Consider the following 20,210-nt stretch of genomic DNA (forward strand, 5'->3'; position numbering starts at 1 on the left):
AATTCAGTATAATTTTCCGACCATGGAACATAAAACTACACGAATTTGACCGACCATGAAGTGTGACGTCCCTATCGTATAACCAAGGTCTTCCTAGAATGACTTGACCTACGTCCATCGGAAGGCAGTCGCACCAAATCTCGTCTTTATAAGATAGGAATTGAATCGGGACAAGGCATCTTTCTGAAACCGAAATGGACGTCTTATCTACCCAGGCTACTTTATATGGATTAGGATGAGGGGTAGATTTCAGGCCAAGGCGAGATACAACTCCAGACGCAATGGCATTGATGCAACTCCCGCTATCAAATAAGATTTTGCATGTTCTACCATTGATCTTAATAAGTGTATAAAATAGGGAGGTTCTTCGCCAGTCTTGTTCGATCTTTGTTTGGGCTAGTGTGCACCTAACCACATGGAGCCTATGGTTTTGGTCATCCTATCAGTGGGCTCATTTTGGTATTCAATTTGAACAAACTCTAATCCGGTCTTTTCGTCTCCAAAGTCATCTACAAAATCCTCGATGTTTGGTTCATAGACTTCTTCGACACATTCAGTATCCTGGGTTCCTGCTTCCAGTTCAGTCATTAAATAGGTCTTGGCATTACATTGGGACCCAATATGGCCAAACTTTTGGCACCTGAAACACTGAGTTTGGTTTCTTAAGGGCGGATTGGACCCTAATATGCCTTTTCCTTTATCAGTTGATGTGCTTTGAGCAGGCACCGAGAACGTCCTAGTCGGTGTTTGGCTAGAACCGGGCTGGGAAGGATGATTGGAGAGTGGTCTAGGTTGTGGGAGATAGCTTTGATTAGGTCGGGCTCCTGGGGGTAAGAACCGAGAGTCGGTACGTCTCACTACAGGGACTCGTAAAAAACTATCCACATCTTGAGCCAATTGGTATGCCTGGCCAAGGGTAGTAATCTCTCGGAGGATCAATTCTTTCTGGATCTCCTTGCGGAGTCCTGCCCGAAACCTAGAAAGAGTAATAGTCTCCTCTTCGATTACACCGCACCTCATATGAAACTCCTCAAATCGTGCAATGTAATCGGCAACAGTTAAAGTTCCTTGAGTTAGTTTCTGCCACCTATCCATAAGGCGTTGTCGGTAAGAGAATGGCAGATACTTCTCATTCAGTTTTTCTTTCATATCCTCCCAAGTGGTGATGCGTGGAAGCCTCTGGGTCTCACGCCGATGTTCAACGTTATGCCAGTACCAGTGAGCTTGCCCAATAAGCTTCATTTTGGCAAATCGTACTTTTCTATCATCAGTCATATCGTACCACTCAAAATAATTATCCATGGCTGCTCTCCAATCAAGGTATACGCTCGGCTCTAATTGACCAGCAAATGTGGGAGCATCTACTCGTACAGTACGAAGTAGTCGCTCGTCAAGATCGCGCTGGTGATCAGGAGGAAGTTGGTTCCTAGGAGGAAGTTGGTTCCTAGGTGTAGCCAAACCAAGCTCAGGGTAAGCCGCGAATGGGGTTGACGGCTCAGGATTCGTAGGATGTTGCACTAGAGCACGGATCTCTTGTTTGAATTCGTCTTGATCAGCTCGTAATGCAGCTAGTTGGTCCAAAATATCTTGTAAAACTCTGGGGTCCATGGTGGGTAAAGGGGACTGAGAGTCAGTAAGGAGGTACTCTCTACCACTACGGGTGGGCATGCAGGAACTACTCTAGTTGGTGATATGATATGCAATGCTACTAATGAACCCTAATTGACCAAATGTGATGCAGGACAACCTACTAATGCAACCTACTATGAATTCGGAAATCAGCAAATTTTCACAAAAGTAACTTAAAATTAAATGTTACTAATTGGTACTTTGGTTATTTCAGAATTAAAGTAGAAAATTAGTCACTATAAGAAATTAGGTTGCAAGCACGTTTTACGGTCACTCAAAGTCCGAAAGTAATCTGATCTATGGATGTTGAGAACTATCCTGTCGCTAAGGTGTGCTAATTTAATATTTAGATTTAAATGGTGGATAGGATGGGTGTGGTAGTAATTGTTCTAGGTTTTGCAGTTTGACAGAAAAATAAGTTTTGGCATCATAGGAATGTCATGCAAGAGAACTAGAACATAACTAGATAAACAAGCCCAAAAGAAAAAGAAACCTATCACCTGTCGTGAGGTAGGCGACCAAGATGTGTGCTTGTGGGCTGGGCGACGATTGGTGCGCGGTTGTAGCTGATGGACCTTTTCAATTGACTTCTATTTGGATCTGATCACAGCACCTTGGCTAGTCTGCTGGGCTTGTAAAATGGAGGAGAGTGGACCTGCTGAGTTCGTGAGTTGGGATCAGGCCTCAGTAGTGAAGGCCTGCTGGCTTGGGCCTGTGAGGAGGCAGTGGGTGGCCCGGCCCAAAAAAGGGGCCTGTCTGGGTCGATGGAGAGGTGCTCGGGTGAGTTGCAATGGGCGAAGAAGAAAGGGATGAGGGCCAGGGGAAAGGGAGGACGGCGAGCTGTGGGTGAGGAAGCGGTGGTGAGTGGTGGAGGGGTGCGGCAGTGGTGCAAAAGATGGGGAGAGGAACACGGCGGGGCAGTCGGACCGTGAGGAGGAGAGGGCGGCGGAAGGAGGGCGGCGGGCGGCCTGTGGAATCGGTTGGTGGTGAGGAAAATGGGAGGGGATGTACAATGAGGCCGTCGGCGTCAGCTCGGGCCCCGGCGGGATGGTGGCGTCGGCTCGGGCACCGGCGGCTCGGGCGGTAGACGACGGAGGAGAAGGAGGATGGAACGGATCTCGGCGACGGCAGGAGGCGGCACGGGCGGAGGCGGCGAAGGCGGAGCGACACGGACGGCACAGACACAGGGCGGCGCGGCTCGGTTGACGGAGGAGAAGGCGTCGGTGGCAGAGACGGCACGGCAGGGGCGGCGGCAATGGCGTCGGCGGCGGAATCCCTAGGGTTTCCGTTCGACAGAAACAGAGGTTAGTTTTTTTTTTTTTTTGAACCTTAACGGGTTCGGGTTATCGGTTTCGGGTTTCGAATGAAACCCGCTCCGATAACTGTAAAGACCGGCATGTGCAGATCACGTGATTTTTTTTTTTTTTTTTGGAGACCCGGGTTACCGGGTTGGGGTAACGGGTTTAGAACCGACCCGTTACCGTAACTCCTTCAACCTCCCGATCGATTCGGGAGGGCGTTCCGGCCGCTTCGGCGGTGGTTGCGGAGCGGCCGAACGGAACGGTGACGGTGGCTCCGTTGTCGGCGGCGACAGGCGGTGGATGGTCGTGGTGGCGGCCGGGATTTCCTTGTGCGCGGTGGTCGGCGGGTGCGTCGACAGTGCCGAGGGACAAGGTCGAAAATAGGTCGGCGACGCTCTTCCTCTTTCCGGCAGTGGGAGTCACACGTGGTCTTTCGACGCGCTCCGGTGTCCGTGGTCGACGTACGGCGTAGTATTCGTGCGGCCACAGGAATCCGGGAATCCGGCGATGCTCGGCCATACACCGGCTGTCGGTGGTTGCAGGTGGTGGGGCAACGGCGACGACCGAGGGATCAAATCAGATGGACGCGAGGGGAATCCGGCGCAGGGACTGTGGCCCTTTCTTCTCTCTCGGCTGCAGAACTTTTTTTTTTTTCGGTTTGGAAGATGTAGCCGGGAGATGGATCGGGGCTTTGGCAGCAGGGGCAAAACCAGCCTTGCTCTGATACCAAGTTGATGTAGGACCAAATCCAGAAAGGTAGACTTCAGTGGCTTCAATGTACTCACGTTGCAAATTCTAAATCAGGAACAGTAGAAAAGGGAGAAGAGAAGGAGGAAGAAGAAGAAAAGAAGGAGAAGAGAAGGAGAAGAGAGGAAGAAGAAACGTGGGGAAGAAAATTGTTAATTTTTCATTAAACCCTAATCATGAAAAGAGGTCCCTATATATAGGGTCAAAATACAAAATTTGCATAAATCCCCTTACACAGAGATAAATCCTAATAAACCCACAAGTAAGCCCTAAAAATGCAAATAAGCCCAGAATAAAATAAACCACAAATAAACCACAAATAAACCCTAAACACAAATAAATCTAGGAATAAAAATAAACAAATATGCAAATAAAATGGGGACCTAGCTGATGTCCCCATCATTAGACCTTCTAGACTATCAGATTTTCCGGTAGGGAAGCTCATTGTAAGTGGGTCTAGCCCACTTGAGGAGGCCCAATAGCCCACTAGGGCTTGACCTCTTTTGTTTTTGCAGGACAACATGATGTGAGCGCGCGAAGGAAAATAAAAGGAGGCGCGGCAACAGTGGGGCTGCGGCAGAGAAACAAAAAATAAGTGGAGCTGCAGTGAAAAAGAAGAAGAAAAAAAAAGGAGAGAGGGCGGCGGAGCAGAAGGGAGAGTGAGTGAGTAAAAGAAACAGGTGGTTTTTCTTGTGTTTTTTTTTTAGGTGTGATTCTCATATGAAGATTTAACAAACTGGATTTCTATCTAAAAGTTATATTAAATATTATAAGAAGTTGTAGTATTCAATATTAAGAATCTTATTTCATTCTTGGGTTCATCACATTGTGATAGTTTGGGTGAGATCATTGTTACTTTTAAGGAGATGATATTGGAGTTTTTCTAATTTGCTGAGAACTCAAGTTTTGGGCATAAACTTGAGTATTGTAAACTCTATATTCATTATAGTGGATTGATCGGATCTGCCTCGTGGTTTTTTTTCTTTACACTAGAGGATTTTTCCATGTAAATTTGGTGTGTTTTCTTTATACTCTTCAAGTGTTTGATATATTGCCTGTGTGAATATTACTTTTAGTTGGTTTTAGTTTTGGCTTAGTTTTTTTCGCCATATCTCTGTGTTGGCCCCAACAAGTGGTATGAGAGCCGAGGATGTGTGGGTGTGGAGATATTGTGAGAGTAGATGGAGAATTCTTCGGATACCATGATGAACTTAGTGTTTCTAATTATTCTATTTGGAAGCCTATGATGGAGGATATCATTTACTGTAAGGATTTACATGAGCCCATTAAAGGTGCTAATGCTAAGCCAAAAGACATTAGTGATAGTGACTAGAAGAAGATGCACAGGAAAGCTATTGGGTATATTAGATAGTGGATTGATCTTAGTGTGTTCCATTTTGTATCTCAAGAGACAGATGCCTACAGCCTTTAGATGAAGTTAGAGGGTCTCTATGAGAGGAAGACAGCCCAAAACAAAGCCCTTGCAATTAGGAGGCTTGTGAATTTGAAGCTGAAAGAGGGAAGATCTGCTGCTGAGCATTTGAATGAGTTCCAAGACTTGGTGAATCAATTGGCCACAATAAAGATAGTGCTAGATGATGAGTTGCCGGCATTATGCATGTTGAGTTCATTGCTTGACAGTTGGGAGATTTTGATGGTGTCACTTAGCAACTCTGCTTCTGATGGGATGCTACAACTTACTCTGGTAAAAGATAGCTTGTTTAATGAAGAAACAAGAATAAGAGATATGGATAAGGACAGTGCACAAGCTCTTGTTACAGAAAATAGGAGAAGAGGTAAGAGTACATATTTTAAGGGGCGCGGCACTTCTAGAAGTCAGTCTAGTGCAAGAGAAAAAATCGAGTGCTTCTACTGCAATAAAGAGGGTCATATGAAGAAACACTACAAATCTTGCAAAAAAAAATTGAAAGAGAAAAACAATCAGAAGAAGGCCAACAATGAAAATTATTTCGGTAACAAGAGATGGAAACTAACGAGGGGGTCAATGGTATTTGCTAGAGGAAAGCTCTGTTGCACACTTTACAAAATACAAGTAAAGTTGTGCGGTGGTACAGTGAATATTACGGAAGATGATGCTTTACTTGATATGTGGCACAGACGGCTGGCTCACATGAGTGAGAAGGGATTACAGATTTTGGGAAGGAAGTCCCTCATTCCTTTCCATACAGGTATGTCATTGAATCCCTGTGATTATTGTTTACTTGGCAAACATCATATAATTTCTTTTCAAAAAGCCTCTAATAGAAAATCCAATATATTAGATTTGGTATATTCTGATGTGTGTGGTCCCATTGAAGTGGAGTCTTTAGCTGGACGCAAATATTTTGTTACCTTTATTGATGATGCTTCACGAAAAGTGTGCATTTATGTTTTAAGAACAAAAGACTAGGTATTTCAATGCTTCAAACAGTTTGATGTCTTGGTGGAGAGAGAAACAGAAAAGCAATTGAAATGTCTTCATACAGATAATGGAGGTGAGTACACATCTAATGAGTTTGAGAATTACTGCTCAGAGCATGGTATTAAACATGAGAAGATAGTTCCTGGTACCCCACAGCATAATAGTATTGCAGAGAGGATGAATCACACCATTGTAGAAAATAAAAAATTATCTAGCAGTGTAACGTGACGGCGCAATTTTGGGCTCTTTGATTGGACTTTCAAGAGATCTATGTACGTTATGATTGTCCCAGTTCTTGGGCTATCTATCGATAGCCCAATCTTAAATTGGCCTACAGCACTTCACATAATTAAATACTTATTACTATTTCTTGGCCAAGCGCCTAAGATTTGTCCCATATCTCAAAATTAAGCTCCCTTTTTCTTAATTTCCTCTCATGCAGAGAGCTGCTTGAAGCTACATTCATGCTAATGCTAAAGACGGCGAACCAGGTTAAGTGTTGTCTTTAGCATTAGCATTAGCATTGCTGTCTTCAACTTGTTGAGACCAGATTAATATTGTCCAAAAGGATTCCAACTCTTAACGCACAGCAAACCATCTCTAGAGAGGCAAGTGAAGAAGTACCTTCTATTATTTCAGCTCTGAGAAAGCCAATCAACTTTAACACGACGGACAGATGACAAACTCAACGAAGACCAACACAAACAGACTTGCAATACGTTACATAATGAAGATCTGAAATTAAACTGGAAGGAAGCAGTAAACTGATCGATTCATGGTCACTAGTAGATGACTTCCCTTATCGATCCATCCACTAATCAATGATAAACCTCCATAACCGATCGCAAGCCTAATGCTGGTATGATTTTGTAGTTGGTAAAACCTGCATCAGTGAAAATATTTTTCCATTCACCTTCATTCCTTTGCTTCCCTGCGGTGTGGACCATCATGTGCATGTCAAAGAGCAGCTGCGTTTCCACCAACTCCGGACGGCCAATATCGAAGTCGACTACCATTTCGATAATAATCACCTTCCCCCCTTCTTCTTTGGATGGAACAGCCTCCTTGCATCGTTTCAGTATCTTTACGCACTCCTCATCACTCCAATCATGCAGGACCCACTGCAAACATTGACGACAAGAAGTAAGACGAACTGCAAGACTGGACGTTATCAAATACATGGTCATGCTTTTACAAGGACAGTTTAGCTGCCCAAAGAGCTCTGCCAGCTTTGGGTACTTCAGCTTTATCACGACATAAATCAAGACCACCCACTAGGTGGGGTAATGATGCAAGCCATGATTTAGCATGCGATTGATTCTCTAATGTCTTTTAATCACCATGAGCAGATTGACTATGAGAATACTGTAATTTTATAAGGAAACTTAAAGTTCTCCGAGGTCCAAACTTCTCAAACACACAAACTGATGCCGGAAATAATTCTAGATTGTCAAATCCAAACGTGATAAATTCAGGGGATTCACGTTAATCTGCAAGCAGATCATATCAAAATTCAGATATTTAATAAAAATATCAAGTTTATAACTGTTTTAGCTTCTTCTTTTTTAACATAGGATGTGACAACCATATCAAAGTTATGATCCTTCTATCCTCCATCCGAATCTTTAACAAACTACTGTAATTAAGTTTATAACGAGTACTATGGCGTCGAACTGAGCTACTATATATGTATACACCAAGTGAAAACTAGCTAGACCCGGAGTATATATACCTTGAGCAGCACCGCATCAGCAGGAGGAACATACTGAAACATGTCTCCCGCGACAAGCTGGACCGTCTCGCTCGCTTCCGAGCTTGCTACGACGTAAGGCAGCTCAAGGACGGTGCATTTGACCTGTGGATAGGCCTCGGCGATGGCCCGGGCCATCGCGCCCGTCCCACCACCAACATCCACCAGCGACCTCAGGCCCCGGAAGACCTCGGCGCACTCCTCGACGACCAGTTTGGCCACGAACCGAGCGTCGCTGGCCATCCCTTCGTTAAAGAAGCTGTTGAAGCCTGGGCTCTGGCTGGTGGCCTCCACAATACCCCTTTCAGGCGCTGCCTCAAAGGGAGTGGCGGCGGACACCTTGTCTTGCTTGAACCAGCTACTGAGGTGATGCCATGGGTTGAGAAACATTTGGTCCAGCATCAGGAGAAGGGACGAGGAGATGTTCGCATCCTTCTCCTTGACAAGGAGAGCAGACGCGGTGGTGGGGATGTACAACTCTTCGTCGTCGTGGTCCTGACTGTTTCCATCGCGCTTTCGAGCGAAGAATCCCGAGAACACCAGGAGGCGCATGAGGCGGCGCAAGTCATCGTTTCTGATGGGGGGAATGGATAGTTTGGTGGCTAGCTCGAGGAGGGAGATTGGCTTGCCATGGGCGTGGATGATGTCTGCTATGCCGAGCTCCACGGCACACTTGAGGGACATGGAGTTTATGAAGCTAAATATGTGGTTCCAACCAAGAGCTTGAGCCTTCAAGAGCTCCAAAGATTGACATTCTCCATCCAAGGATTCCATCACGCTCGCAGTACTCATTTTCCAGGCTCCGAGTCTCTAATGGATTTGCTACTTGCTAATCTGCCACTAGTATAAATAGATCTTTAGGGTGGCAGCGTCCCAATTTTAGCAGCACTTCTTACACGCTAGATCATAAAATAAGAACAGTATGGAAACGTGAAAATTTCCGAGTTTTAGTTTATTATCAATCTTCTCGGTGGCGGACCCTGCTGTCGGCGGACCGTATTCTCCTTTTCCATGCGATTGCAGTGTAATCGACATCGTACCCGCAGAAGCTGCCCGAATGTAGCGATCTCAGTCACTAGTCCGGACGTGTCCTTGACGCCTCTCAGTCACGGGGCCATGGCTAGCTTCCATGCTATAACGCCAATTAATTCTACGTTTTTCACCAATTTCTTGGGTCGACGTGTCATGGCTTGATGTTTCTCAGTGCCATGTATTTGATTGAGAAACTTAGCGTCACTTTGTTAGAATTTAATTTAATATTATGCAAACTTTTAGGGCCCGTTTGGTTCGCGGAAAAAAAAAAAAAAAAGTGTGGTCAACAGAAAAACAATAAAATGCCTCTTGTTTGGTTGGAGTTTTCAAAGAAGAGAGATAGAAAAGTTGTATTTTCATGGGAATATGATTCTCACATTTAATGGAAAAGTCTTTCCCATAAGAAACATGGGAGGCGGCAATCACTTCATTTTTTATTTTTTCCCAAAAAGATCCTTCAACATTAAAGAAGCATTAAAGGAGCATTAAAAATCTAATTTTTATTAAGGGTATAATAGAAATTATATATAACTTTCTCAGAAAAGTGGATGATCAACCAAATATAAGTATTCCGAAAATCTGTCACTTTTTCATGGTTAACCAAACATGTCAAAATTATTTTTCTAGACATCCTTTTTCTAGGAATCTGCTTCTCAGGAATCATATTTTTAGAAAAAAAAATCTTTCCGCGAACCAAATAAATTGTTAGAGTTGCCAACCATTCCACCTACTTATTATACAAATAAAAAAAAACCTTCAATAGCCGTGCATGACGTGCATTATGCAGCCGTGCATCCATCCATCACAGCCGCTCATTAATTTTTGTGGCAGTACTCGTGTAGGTCTTTCTCCCAAAAGAAAGGGTGACTCGTGAAGGCTAAGAAAGGGTGCAGAGGCGTGAAACTCGTGAAGGTGTTGTCGGGGTTGGCGACGGGCCAAATATTTTGCTATCGAACGGACGTGCTTGCGATGCGGTATGAGACCCTGTCCCCACCATGTCACAGGTGATGCGCTGATGACGTACGTGACACAATAATTGGCATTCCGAAACGGAGAATTTATGGCCTACACAGCATACACGCGTGACAATGCACTCCACCAACCAAAGCCGTATTCATCAAACACTCATCTTGACATATAATTATAGTAAAAAAATATGTGGATGGCCCCATAGTACATACCCCATATATACATATAGCTATTAAATTTTTTTCACATTTGCATAATAAGTAGGTAAAATCATTACCAACTCTAAAATATAGCATGACATTTAATTAAATAGTAACAAATTGGATTAGATACGCATCTCCTTGATGGAACTCAAACCGAATCTCTCTTTCTCTCATTGTGTTTGTTATACTAGTAAGAGGTTTTAACTCTAGAGGAGTGTCAAGGGGATGACCCATGCATCTAAGACAACTATTGTAAATTCTATTTTGGCTTTTAAATTGAAAAATTTTAATCGGGGTTTTAATCGAGTGACAGATGAGATTTGGACTTTTAGAAAGGTGTCACAATCTTGTCGGATATTTAGATTTGAAATAAGATTAAGAAAGATTCTGGATTAAAAAAAATATGGTGAGGAAGTAGGACTGATGTTGGATATATTTCTTTTAGGCTATGATTATTCTTATCAGAAGGATATTTGACCTTAGTTATCTGGACTGTGAGTTACCTCTACTCCTGGTGTTTTATCATATACATGATTTGATTTATAATTATTATCTACAATTTAAATAATGAAAATTATCTATAAATATGTTATATGCTATATATAAAAATGATTTTTAAAATACTGGATCAAGTATGGCATGATTTACCTCCACATGAACCAACTTTGTTACATTGATAATTGGTGCTGTACATGTTATATATTGATTTTGTTACTCTCTAGTACGACTATGATCATACAAGTTCAGGATCCGGTCTTCTTCCAAGCGATCACTGACACATGCCAATTGATGATGTGTTGTAGTTGGAAGTTAGTTTTCTTTCAGATCTAGCTAGTCGGGGCTGATCATTAGCACATACTAATATAATGAAAGCATATTTTTCTGTATGATTTCGGAGTTGATTACCTTCTAGACCTTTAGTGGGATGATCGCTAGCGTTAGTGCATGATTGATGGATGGCATGTTATAGCTAGGATCTAGTCTTTTTTGAGGCTTGCCACGAGTTGATCATAGCTATAGTCATAAAGGCTAGAAGAGTAACAATCGATGGTCCATATCTATGTTGATTAGGAAATTTATTTTGGTTAGATACATTAAATATCTTAAAATCTATATTTGATAGGCATGCTCTATATCATGCATTAATTAGCACGCTTTTATTTGTGATTGAAAATCTTGTACTATGAAAAATTATATTTCATGCATGACATGCTTAATTTGATTAGAGATATTGGTAACTTGCTGAGCCAGCTCACTATCTCTCACTTGGGACTGAACAAATAGGAGCTTAGGATCTGGAAAACACATGTTAGCTTTTCAGTTGAATGAGTAAATTTGTTTGGACATTTGTATGAAATTCCTTTATTGGTTTCTTGACATTATAGACTCTCTCTTTTAAATAATTACATTAGATTAATTGTTCCTTTTGCTACCACTGCCTAAGTTGGAATAATTTTACGTACATATATGTATATACATATGTGGAAATTATGGAAAGAACACAATGCTAAGATTTTCAATTTTGAAGCCAAATCAAGTTAGTTGTTAACCTCTAAGATCATTAAATGATGGTTTGTTTGGTTTTCTGTCATTGATATCAAGTTTGAATCAGTTGTTTCATGTTTCATGCTCTGTTTTTACTGCTTTTGTAAGTTGTATTTCATGTCTCTACTATATTTAAGGCCTGCCAAGTTCCTTCCATTGTTGGTGGATGAGACATAATTAGCATTTATTAAGGGGAGGTCTAGTATCGAGAACTTCCTTTGCGCATATGAGATGTGTTACGGGGGGTTTCCCGAATTTAGTCCCACATCGACCGTGTAGCGGGAAGGTCTGTGCCATATAATGGGGGGCTCAATAACCCTTCCCATAGGAGGCGCCTTTTGTGGGGCAAAACCGTAAGGCGTCGTGAGGAGGGCTCCGGGTACGCTCGACCCCCGAATCGGACCCAAAGCGGACAATACCTTCTGGGGGACACTTTCTCTTCCGTTGCTCAGATCGGTGGGGACTCTGCTGGTGACGGGGTGCAAATCCCGCATCAGATGGCGCTAGAAGGAGGGCCTCGGCCCTCCGCCTATCCAGTAAGGAGCCGACCCGGGCACAGGACCTCCTCGCTGGGGAGCTGTGTTACGGGGGGTTCCCCGAATTTAGTCTCACATCGACCGTGTAGCGGGAAGGTCTGTGCCATATAATGGGGGGCTCAATAACCCTTCCCTTAGGAGGCGCCTTTTGTGGGGCAAAACCGTGAGGCGCCGTGAGGAGGGCTCCGGGTACGCTCGACCCCTGAATCGGACCCAAAGCGGACAATACCTTCTGGGGGACACTTTCTCTTCTGCTGCTCGGATCGGTGGGGACTCTGCTGGTGACGGGGTGCAAATCCCGCATCAAGATACATTGCTTATTGCAATAAATCTAGCATAAATGTGTCTTATGTAAACTTGATTTTGAAAAAGCGTGAAATTTCTATTAGATGTGCTTCAGAGTAACGGTTTCTCACCAAAATGGACTGAATGGATCGGTTCCTTGCAGCCATCGGCCTCAATAGTAGTAATAGTGAATAGAATCCCGGGAAAATGGATCGAGTGCAAGCAGAGACTATGACCTGGCGACTCTCTCTCCTCAACTCTGTTTATTTTGATGATTGACATGCTTTCCAGAATCCTCAAGCAAGTCGAATTAAATGGCATCATTGAAGGTATTAGATCTAAACCTAGTTTTTCAAATCTGAGAAGCCTTTATTTTGCAGATGATACCCTCCTCTTCTGTGGCAGAAGAAAAGAGCGTCGTGGCTATCAAAACAGTGTTGCTTAGGTTTTAACAAGCTTCTAGACTCAGAATCACCTTTCACAAAAGCGCCATAATGCGTATGAACATGGGAAGTGATGAAGCTAAACACTTGGCCACCCTTCTGAATTGTAAAAGATGTACCTTTGGCTTCATTATCTTGGTCCTCCATTCAGTGACAGGAAGCTTTCAAAACAAAGCTGGATGCCTCTTACTGGAAGAATTACTTCAACACTTGCATCTTGGAACTCAAAATAATTGACAACTCTATTGTCCTACTTTATGTCTGTCTTCAAACTCCTCCAACGGGTGGTGAACAGAATGAACCAAATTAGGAGGGCATTCTTATGGAAGGGCACATATTCTATCTCCAGCTTTAACTGCCTTGTTAACTAGGATTGTGTGTGCAGAGTGTAACAACCCAGGACCTCACCCAAAATGGCTAGCCGGAATGTATTATTTGGGTTCCTTGATCCTGTATAAGTACCCAAGATCTACCCAGCGAATAACCGATGTGGGACTAAACGCACGCCGGTCTCACATACTCCCCTCGTTCAAGCCCTGACGTCCTCGTCAGGCTAAGGGTTCAAATCTATTCAAATCTAATCACAAACACCGCGATTGGCCCGTGGTTAGCCCCAATAGATTCGTGCTGCAGTGTCCCCTACTCCACATAAGTTATGGGCCGGGTCCACTCTGATACCATTTGTAACAACCCAGGACCTCATCCAAAATGGTTAGCCGGAAGTTATTATTTGGGTTCCTTGATCCTGTATAAGTATCCAAGATCTATCCAGCGAATAACCGATATGGGACTAAACACACGCCCGCACGAATCCTCACATACTTCCCCGTTTAAGCCCTGACGTCCTCGTCAGGCTAAGGGTTCAAATCCATTCAAATCTAATCACAAACACCACGATAGGTCCGTGGTCAACTCCAATGGATCCGTGCTGCAGTGTCCCCTAATCCATATAAGTTATGGGCCGGGTCCACTCTGATACCATTTGTAACAACCCAGGACCTCACCCAAAATGGCTAGCCGGAAGGTATTATTTGGGTTCCTTGATCATGTATAAGTACCCAAGATCTACCCAGCGAATAACCGATGTGGGACTAAACACACGCCCGTCTCACATACTCCCCTCGTTCAAGTCCTGACATCCTCGTCAGGCTAAGGGTTCAAATCTATTCAAATCTAATCACAAACACCACGATTGGCCCGTGGTCAGCCCCAATAGATCCGTGCTGCAGTGTCCCCTAGTCCACATAAGTTATGGGCCGGGTCCGCTCTGATACCATTTGTAACAACCTAGGATCTCACCCAAAATGGCTAGCCGGAAGTTATTATTTGGGTTCCTTAATCCTGTATAAGTACCCAAGATCTACCCAGCGAATAACCGATATGGGACTAAACACACGCCCGCACATATAGAGACAAGAAGGAAGGAGGGATATGCATCAAAAATACCAATGATCTAACTCATCATTGTTAGCTAAATGGGCATGGAAGCTTATCAAAGGTCCAGAAGCAACATGGAGCAGCAAAACAAAGAATGCATACTATGCAAAATGGAAGTTAGGTATTAGAGTAAGAAAAATATTTATGAGAATTTCACCTATCTGAAGCACCTTAGCAAGGACTTTTAAGGCTGCGTGGAATTGCACCGCTCTCAAATTGGGGAATAGGGAGAACATCAGATTTTGGGAGGATGCTATAGAGTATATGATCAGTAGTTTTACTGAAGTCTCCTTACTCCCTTAGGAGTTGCAGGAGATGTATTTTTATATTGGAATGTTTTGTAATTGATTACAGAGAAGATTAGTATACTCCTAAGATCAAGGTAAGTTAGAACAATTCGAGAACAGCTTAGTTAGTAGCTGGGAGTAGTTGTAAACAACTCGGTTGTTCACTGAAACCTCCCAGGATCTTTCTCAAGGCGGAGGTGACAGTAACGGTGTAACAGCCTCAATAGATGCTTGGGCTGGCTCTACCCCTATAGCATCCTTATTTGTTGAGCTTTATAAAAGAGCGGCGAAAATTAATGCCTCCGTAGCATCTCACTCGAGTTGGAAGAAACAAAAATGGCATATAAAGCTTTATGGTTCACTATCCCTCTTGAAATCTAAGCAACTTGAGACTCTTCTCCAACTTTTGGACTCTATTAGACCTTCTAGACCATCAGATTTTCCGGTAGGGAAGCTCATTGTAAGTGGGTCCAGCCCACTTGAGGAGGCCCAATAGCCCACTAGGGCTTGACCTCTCTTGTTTTTGCAGGACAACATGACGTGAGCGCGTGAAGGAAAACAAAAGGAGGCGCGGCAACAGTAGGGCTGCGGCAGAGAAACAAAAAATAAGAGGAGCTGCAGTGAAAAAGAAGAAGAAGAAAAAAAAAAAAGAGAAAGAGCGGCGGAACAGAAAAGGGAGTTGTTCTTAATAAATTGAGTTTCTATCTAATAGTTGTATTAGATATTATAGGAAGTTGTAGTATATATTATTAAGGATCTCATTCCATTCTTGGGTTCATCACATTGTGGTGGTTTCGATGAGATCATTGTTACTCTTAAGAAGATGATATTGGGGATTTTCTAATTTGTTGAGAACTCAAGTTTTGGGCATAAACTTGAGTATCATAAACTCTATATTCATTATAGTGGATTGATCGAATTTGCCCCATGTTTTTTTCGCTTTAAATTAGAGGATTTTTCCGCATAAATTTAGTGTGGTCTCTTTATGCTTCAGATAGGGACAAAGTTTTCTTTATGCTCTTCAAGTATTTGATATATTACCTGTGTGAATATTACTTTTAGTTAGTTTTAGTTTTGGCTTAGTTTTTTCCGCAATATCCTTGTTTTGGCCCTAACAAGTGGTTTGAGAGCCGAGGTTGTGTGGATGTGGAGATATTGTGGGAGTAGATGGAGAATTCTTCGGGTACCATGATGAAACTTAGTGTTCCAATTATTCTATTTGGAAGTCTATGATGGAGGATATTCTTTACTGTAAGGATTTATATGAGCCTATTGAAGGTGCTAATGCTAAGCCAAAAGACATTAGTGACAGTGACTGGAAGAAAATGCACGGGGAAGCTATTGGGTATATCAGATAGTGGATTGATCTCAGTATGTTCCATCATGTATCTCAAGAGATAGATGCCTACAGTCTTTGGAGGAAAGTTAGAGGGTCTCTATGAGAGGAAGACGGCCCAAAACAAAGCCTTTGCAATTAGGAGGCTTGTGAATTTGAAGCCGAAAGAGGGAAGATCTGTTGCTGAGCATTTGAGTGAGTTCCATGACTTGGTGAATTAGTTGACCACAATGAAGATAGTGCTAGATGATGAGTTGCAGGCATTATTGTTGTTGAGTTCATTGCCTGATAGTTGGGAGACTTTGGTGGTGTCACTTAGCAACTCTGCTCCGATGGGTGCTACAACTTACTCTGGTAAAAATAGCTTGTTTAATGAAGTAACAAGAAGAAGAGACATGCGTAAGGATAGTACACAGGCTCTTGTTACAGAACATAGGGGATTTGGTAAGAGCAGAGATTTTAAGGGGCACGGCACTTCCAGAAGTCAGTCTAGTGCAAAAAAACAAATCAAGTGCTTCTACTATAATAAAGAGGGTCATATGAAAAAATATTGCAAGGCTAGGGTTGTTAATGAGCCGAGCTGCTCAGGCTTGGTTCGGTAAAAGCCCGGCTCAGGCCGGCTCGTTAGTCAAACGAGCCCGAGCCCAAGCCCAATATAAGGCTTGTTTACATCCGAGCTCGAGCAGCTCACGAGCCCAAACGAGCTCTAGTCTCCTAGCCCAAATGAAAGACTCTCAGCCGGCTCAGCCCAAATGAAAGATTCTCGGCCGGCCCAGCCCAAACCAAAGTCTCCCAGAGTCCCTCGTATCGAGCCCGAACCCGAGCTCGTAATTGAAACGAGCTTTACGAGCTCAAGCCCGAGCCTTTGCTTTGCCAAGCAAGCCCGAGCATGAGCCTAATACAGAGCTCGGTATCGAGCCCGAGCCGAGCTCGAGCCTGAGCTTCTGTGAAAGGAAGGCTCGGGCTCGGCTCGGCTCGTTAACAGCCCTATGCAAGGCTTGGAAAAAAAATTGAAAGAGAAAAAGAATCAGAAGAATGCCAACAATAAAGACACCACTGCTTGTGTTTCAGATGAAGCAGTGGCAGTTCTCTGTGTGGGAGAGAATCAGTGTTGTCATATTGCAGATCCCAATGTGGAGTAGGTAATTGACTCAGCATGTTCCTGTCATATCACTTCAAGGAGAGAGCTCTTACACTACTTATAAAGCATGTAATTTTGGCAGGGTAAAGATGGAAAATGATAGTTTTGCTGATATTGTGGAAATTGGTGATATCTGTTTTGTTACCAATGTTGGATGTTCCTTTACACTCAAGGATGTGCGACATATTTCAAATATGCGTCTGAATCTGATCTCTACTAATGCTCTTGATATAGCTCGGTATGAAAATTATTTTGGCAACAGGAGATGGAAATTATTGAGGGAATCAATGGTATTTGCTAGAGGAAAGCTTTATTGCACACTTTACAAAACACAAGTAAAGTTGTGCAGTGGTACAGTGATTATGACTGAAGATGATGCTTTAGCAGATATGTGGCACAGACGGCTAGCTCACATGAGTGAGAAGGGATTATAGATTTTGGAAAGAAAATTTCTCATTTCTTTCCATACAGGTATGTCATTAAATCCCTGTGATTACTGTTTACTTGGCAAGCATCATAGAATTTTTTTTTCAGAAAGTCTCTAGTGGAAAATCCAATAATTGGATTTGGTATATTCTGATGTATATGGTCCCATTGAAGTGGAGTCTTTAGGTGGCCGCAAATATTTTGTTACCTTTATTGATGATGCTTCACGAAAAGTGTGGGTTTATGTTTTAAGAACAAAAAATCAGGTATTTCAGTGCTTCAAACAGTTTCATGCCTTGGTGGAGAGAGAAACAGAAAAGCAATTGAAATGTCGAATAATGAAGGTGAGTACACATCTAATGAGTTTGAGAATTACTGCTCAGAGCATGGTATTAGACATGAGAAGACAGTTTTCGGTACCCCACAGCATAATGGTGTTGTAGAGAAAAAGAATCGCACCATTGTAAAAAAAGTCAGATGTATGTTGAGAATGGCTAAACTGCCTAAGTCATTCTGGGGTAAAGCTGTACTTACTGCGTGCTACTTAATCAACTGGTCTCCATCAGTTCCTTTAGGTTTTGATATTCTTGAAAAAGTATGGACAGGAAAGTACGTCTTCTACTCTCATTTGAAAGCATTTGGATGCAAGGCATTTGCACATGTACCTAAGGAACAATGGACAAAGCTTGATGATAAAGCCATTCCTTGCATATTTGTTGGTTATGGAGATGCAGAATTTGGCTATAGGCTATGGGATCCAGAGAAGAAGAAAATCATCAGAAGTAGAGATGTGGTTTTTTATGAAGACTAGACCTTGGCAGACTTTGAAAAAGTAAAGAAGCCCAGTCAAGCAGTTCAAGGTGTTCCTGACCTTACATCTAGCCCTTTGCCTCCCGAAAGTGCCACTAATGGAGAAGAGATGCAAGTTGAAGACTAAGGTGATGAGCCAGTTGTTAATGAGGATAATTTGTTTGAGCAAGAGGAGCAGTCTACTCTGTCAGAGAGTGTTGAGCAGGGGGAGCAGCCTACTGCGGTAGAGTCTCAGATTAGAAGGTCTACCAGAGAGCGTCGTCCATCAACTAGATACTCTGAATTAGAGTTTGTTTTTCTTACTGAAGAGGGGGAGACAAAGAGTTTTTAGGAAGTGCAGACTTACAAGGACAAGCAAAGTTGGATAAAAGCTATGCAGGAAGAGATGAGTTCTTTACAGAAGAATGACACTTATGAGTTAGTAGAGCTTCCTAAAGGTAAAAGAGCTCTAGAAAACAAATGGGTGTTCAAGCGAAAGATGGATGGTGAAAAGCTAGTAAAGTACAAAGCTTGATTGGTGGTAAAATGCTTCAAGCAGAAGAAAGGTATTGACTTTGATGAGATATTCTCTCCAGTTGTCAAGATGAGTTTCATTCGAGTTATCTGGGTTTGGCAGTTAGCTTGGATCTTGAGCTTGAGCGGTTAGATGTAGAGAATGTTTTTCTTCATGGTGATTTAGAGGAAAAGATCTACATGGTTTAGCCAGAAGGATTTGAAGTAAAGAAAAAAAACACATGGTTTGTAGGTTGAAGAAGAGTCTGTATGGGTTAAAGCAGGCTCCAAGGTAATGGTATAAGAAGTTTGATTCATTCATGGTATATCATGGCTTTACCAAGATAGAGACAGATCATTGTGTGTATGTTAGAAAATTTTCTGATGGTAAATTCATTATTCTTCTGTTATATATAGATGACATGTTGATAATAGGACAAGATGTTTAGTTGATTCGCAGTTTGAAGGCAAAGTTGTCCAAGTCCTTTGACATGAAAGATCTCGGTGCAGCACAACAGATTTTGGGTATGCATATTTTTCGTGACATAAAAGCCAAGAAGCTATGGTTATCATAGGAGTAGTATATTGACTTGAGCGAGTACTTGAAAGGTTTAACATGAAGCAGGCTAAACCAGTTAGTACACCTCTTAGTGATCACTTCAGACTGAGTAAGAAGACTTGTTCTTCTACAAAGGAAGAGAAAGATAGCATGGCAGTAGTTCCTTACTCTGCAGTCGAAAATTTGATGCATGCTATGGTTTGCACACGCCCAGATATTGCTCATATTGTTGGAGTTGTTAGCTAGTTCTTTGTTAATCCTGACAAAGATCACTGGCAAGCAATAAAGTGGATCTTAGATACTTGAGAGATACTCTAAGATGTGCTTGACCTTTGGAGGCTCAAAACCAATTTTGTAAAAAAGGGTTATATATATACAGATATGGCAAGTGACCTTGATGGAAGGTAATCAACTTTAGGGTATTTGTTTACTTTTGCAGGAGGAGCTGTATCTTGGCAGTCGAAACTGCAAAAGTGTTGCCTTATCTACCACTGAGGCTGAGTATATTGAAGCTATTGAAGCAGGGAAAGAGATGCTTTGGATGAGACAATTTCTTCAAGATTTGGGTTTGAAATAAGATGAGTATGTAGTTCATTGTAACAGTCAAAGTGTACTAGACTTGAGCAAGATGCTACATATCATTCACGCATGAAGAACATAGATATGAGATACCATTGGCTATGCCAGACAGTTGCAAAGCAGTTAGTACTACTACAGAAGATTCATACTGAGAAGAACCCAGCTGATATGATGACGAAAGTTGTGAGCAGAGAGAAGTTGAAACTTTGTGTTGGATTGGCCGGCATGGTTCTAACTAGCAAGTTAGAGTACAATCTCTTTTCTCAATGGGCTGGAGAGAG

General features: G+C 42.6%; 1 protein-coding gene across 1 annotated transcript; it reads right to left on the bottom strand.

Annotated features, from left to right (window-relative positions):
- Positions 1-6,700: 6,700 nt before the first annotated feature.
- On the bottom strand, positions 6,701-8,744 carry LOC103706156 (trans-resveratrol di-O-methyltransferase-like). Its single transcript, XM_008790173.4, has 2 exons — positions 7,832-8,744; positions 6,701-7,220 (listed from the first exon to the last, which is right to left on the bottom strand). Exons 1-2 carry the CDS (start codon positions 8,639-8,641, stop codon positions 6,918-6,920), a joined length of 1,113 nt encoding a protein of 370 aa, XP_008788395.1. The 5' UTR covers positions 8,642-8,744; the 3' UTR covers positions 6,701-6,917.
- Between the last annotated feature and the right edge of the window lie 11,466 nt (positions 8,745-20,210).

The sequence above is a fragment of the Phoenix dactylifera genome, chromosome 2 (genome assembly GCF_009389715.1).
Source record: "Phoenix dactylifera cultivar Barhee BC4 chromosome 2, palm_55x_up_171113_PBpolish2nd_filt_p, whole genome shotgun sequence".
NCBI classification, from domain to species: domain Eukaryota; kingdom Viridiplantae; phylum Streptophyta; class Magnoliopsida; order Arecales; family Arecaceae; genus Phoenix; species Phoenix dactylifera.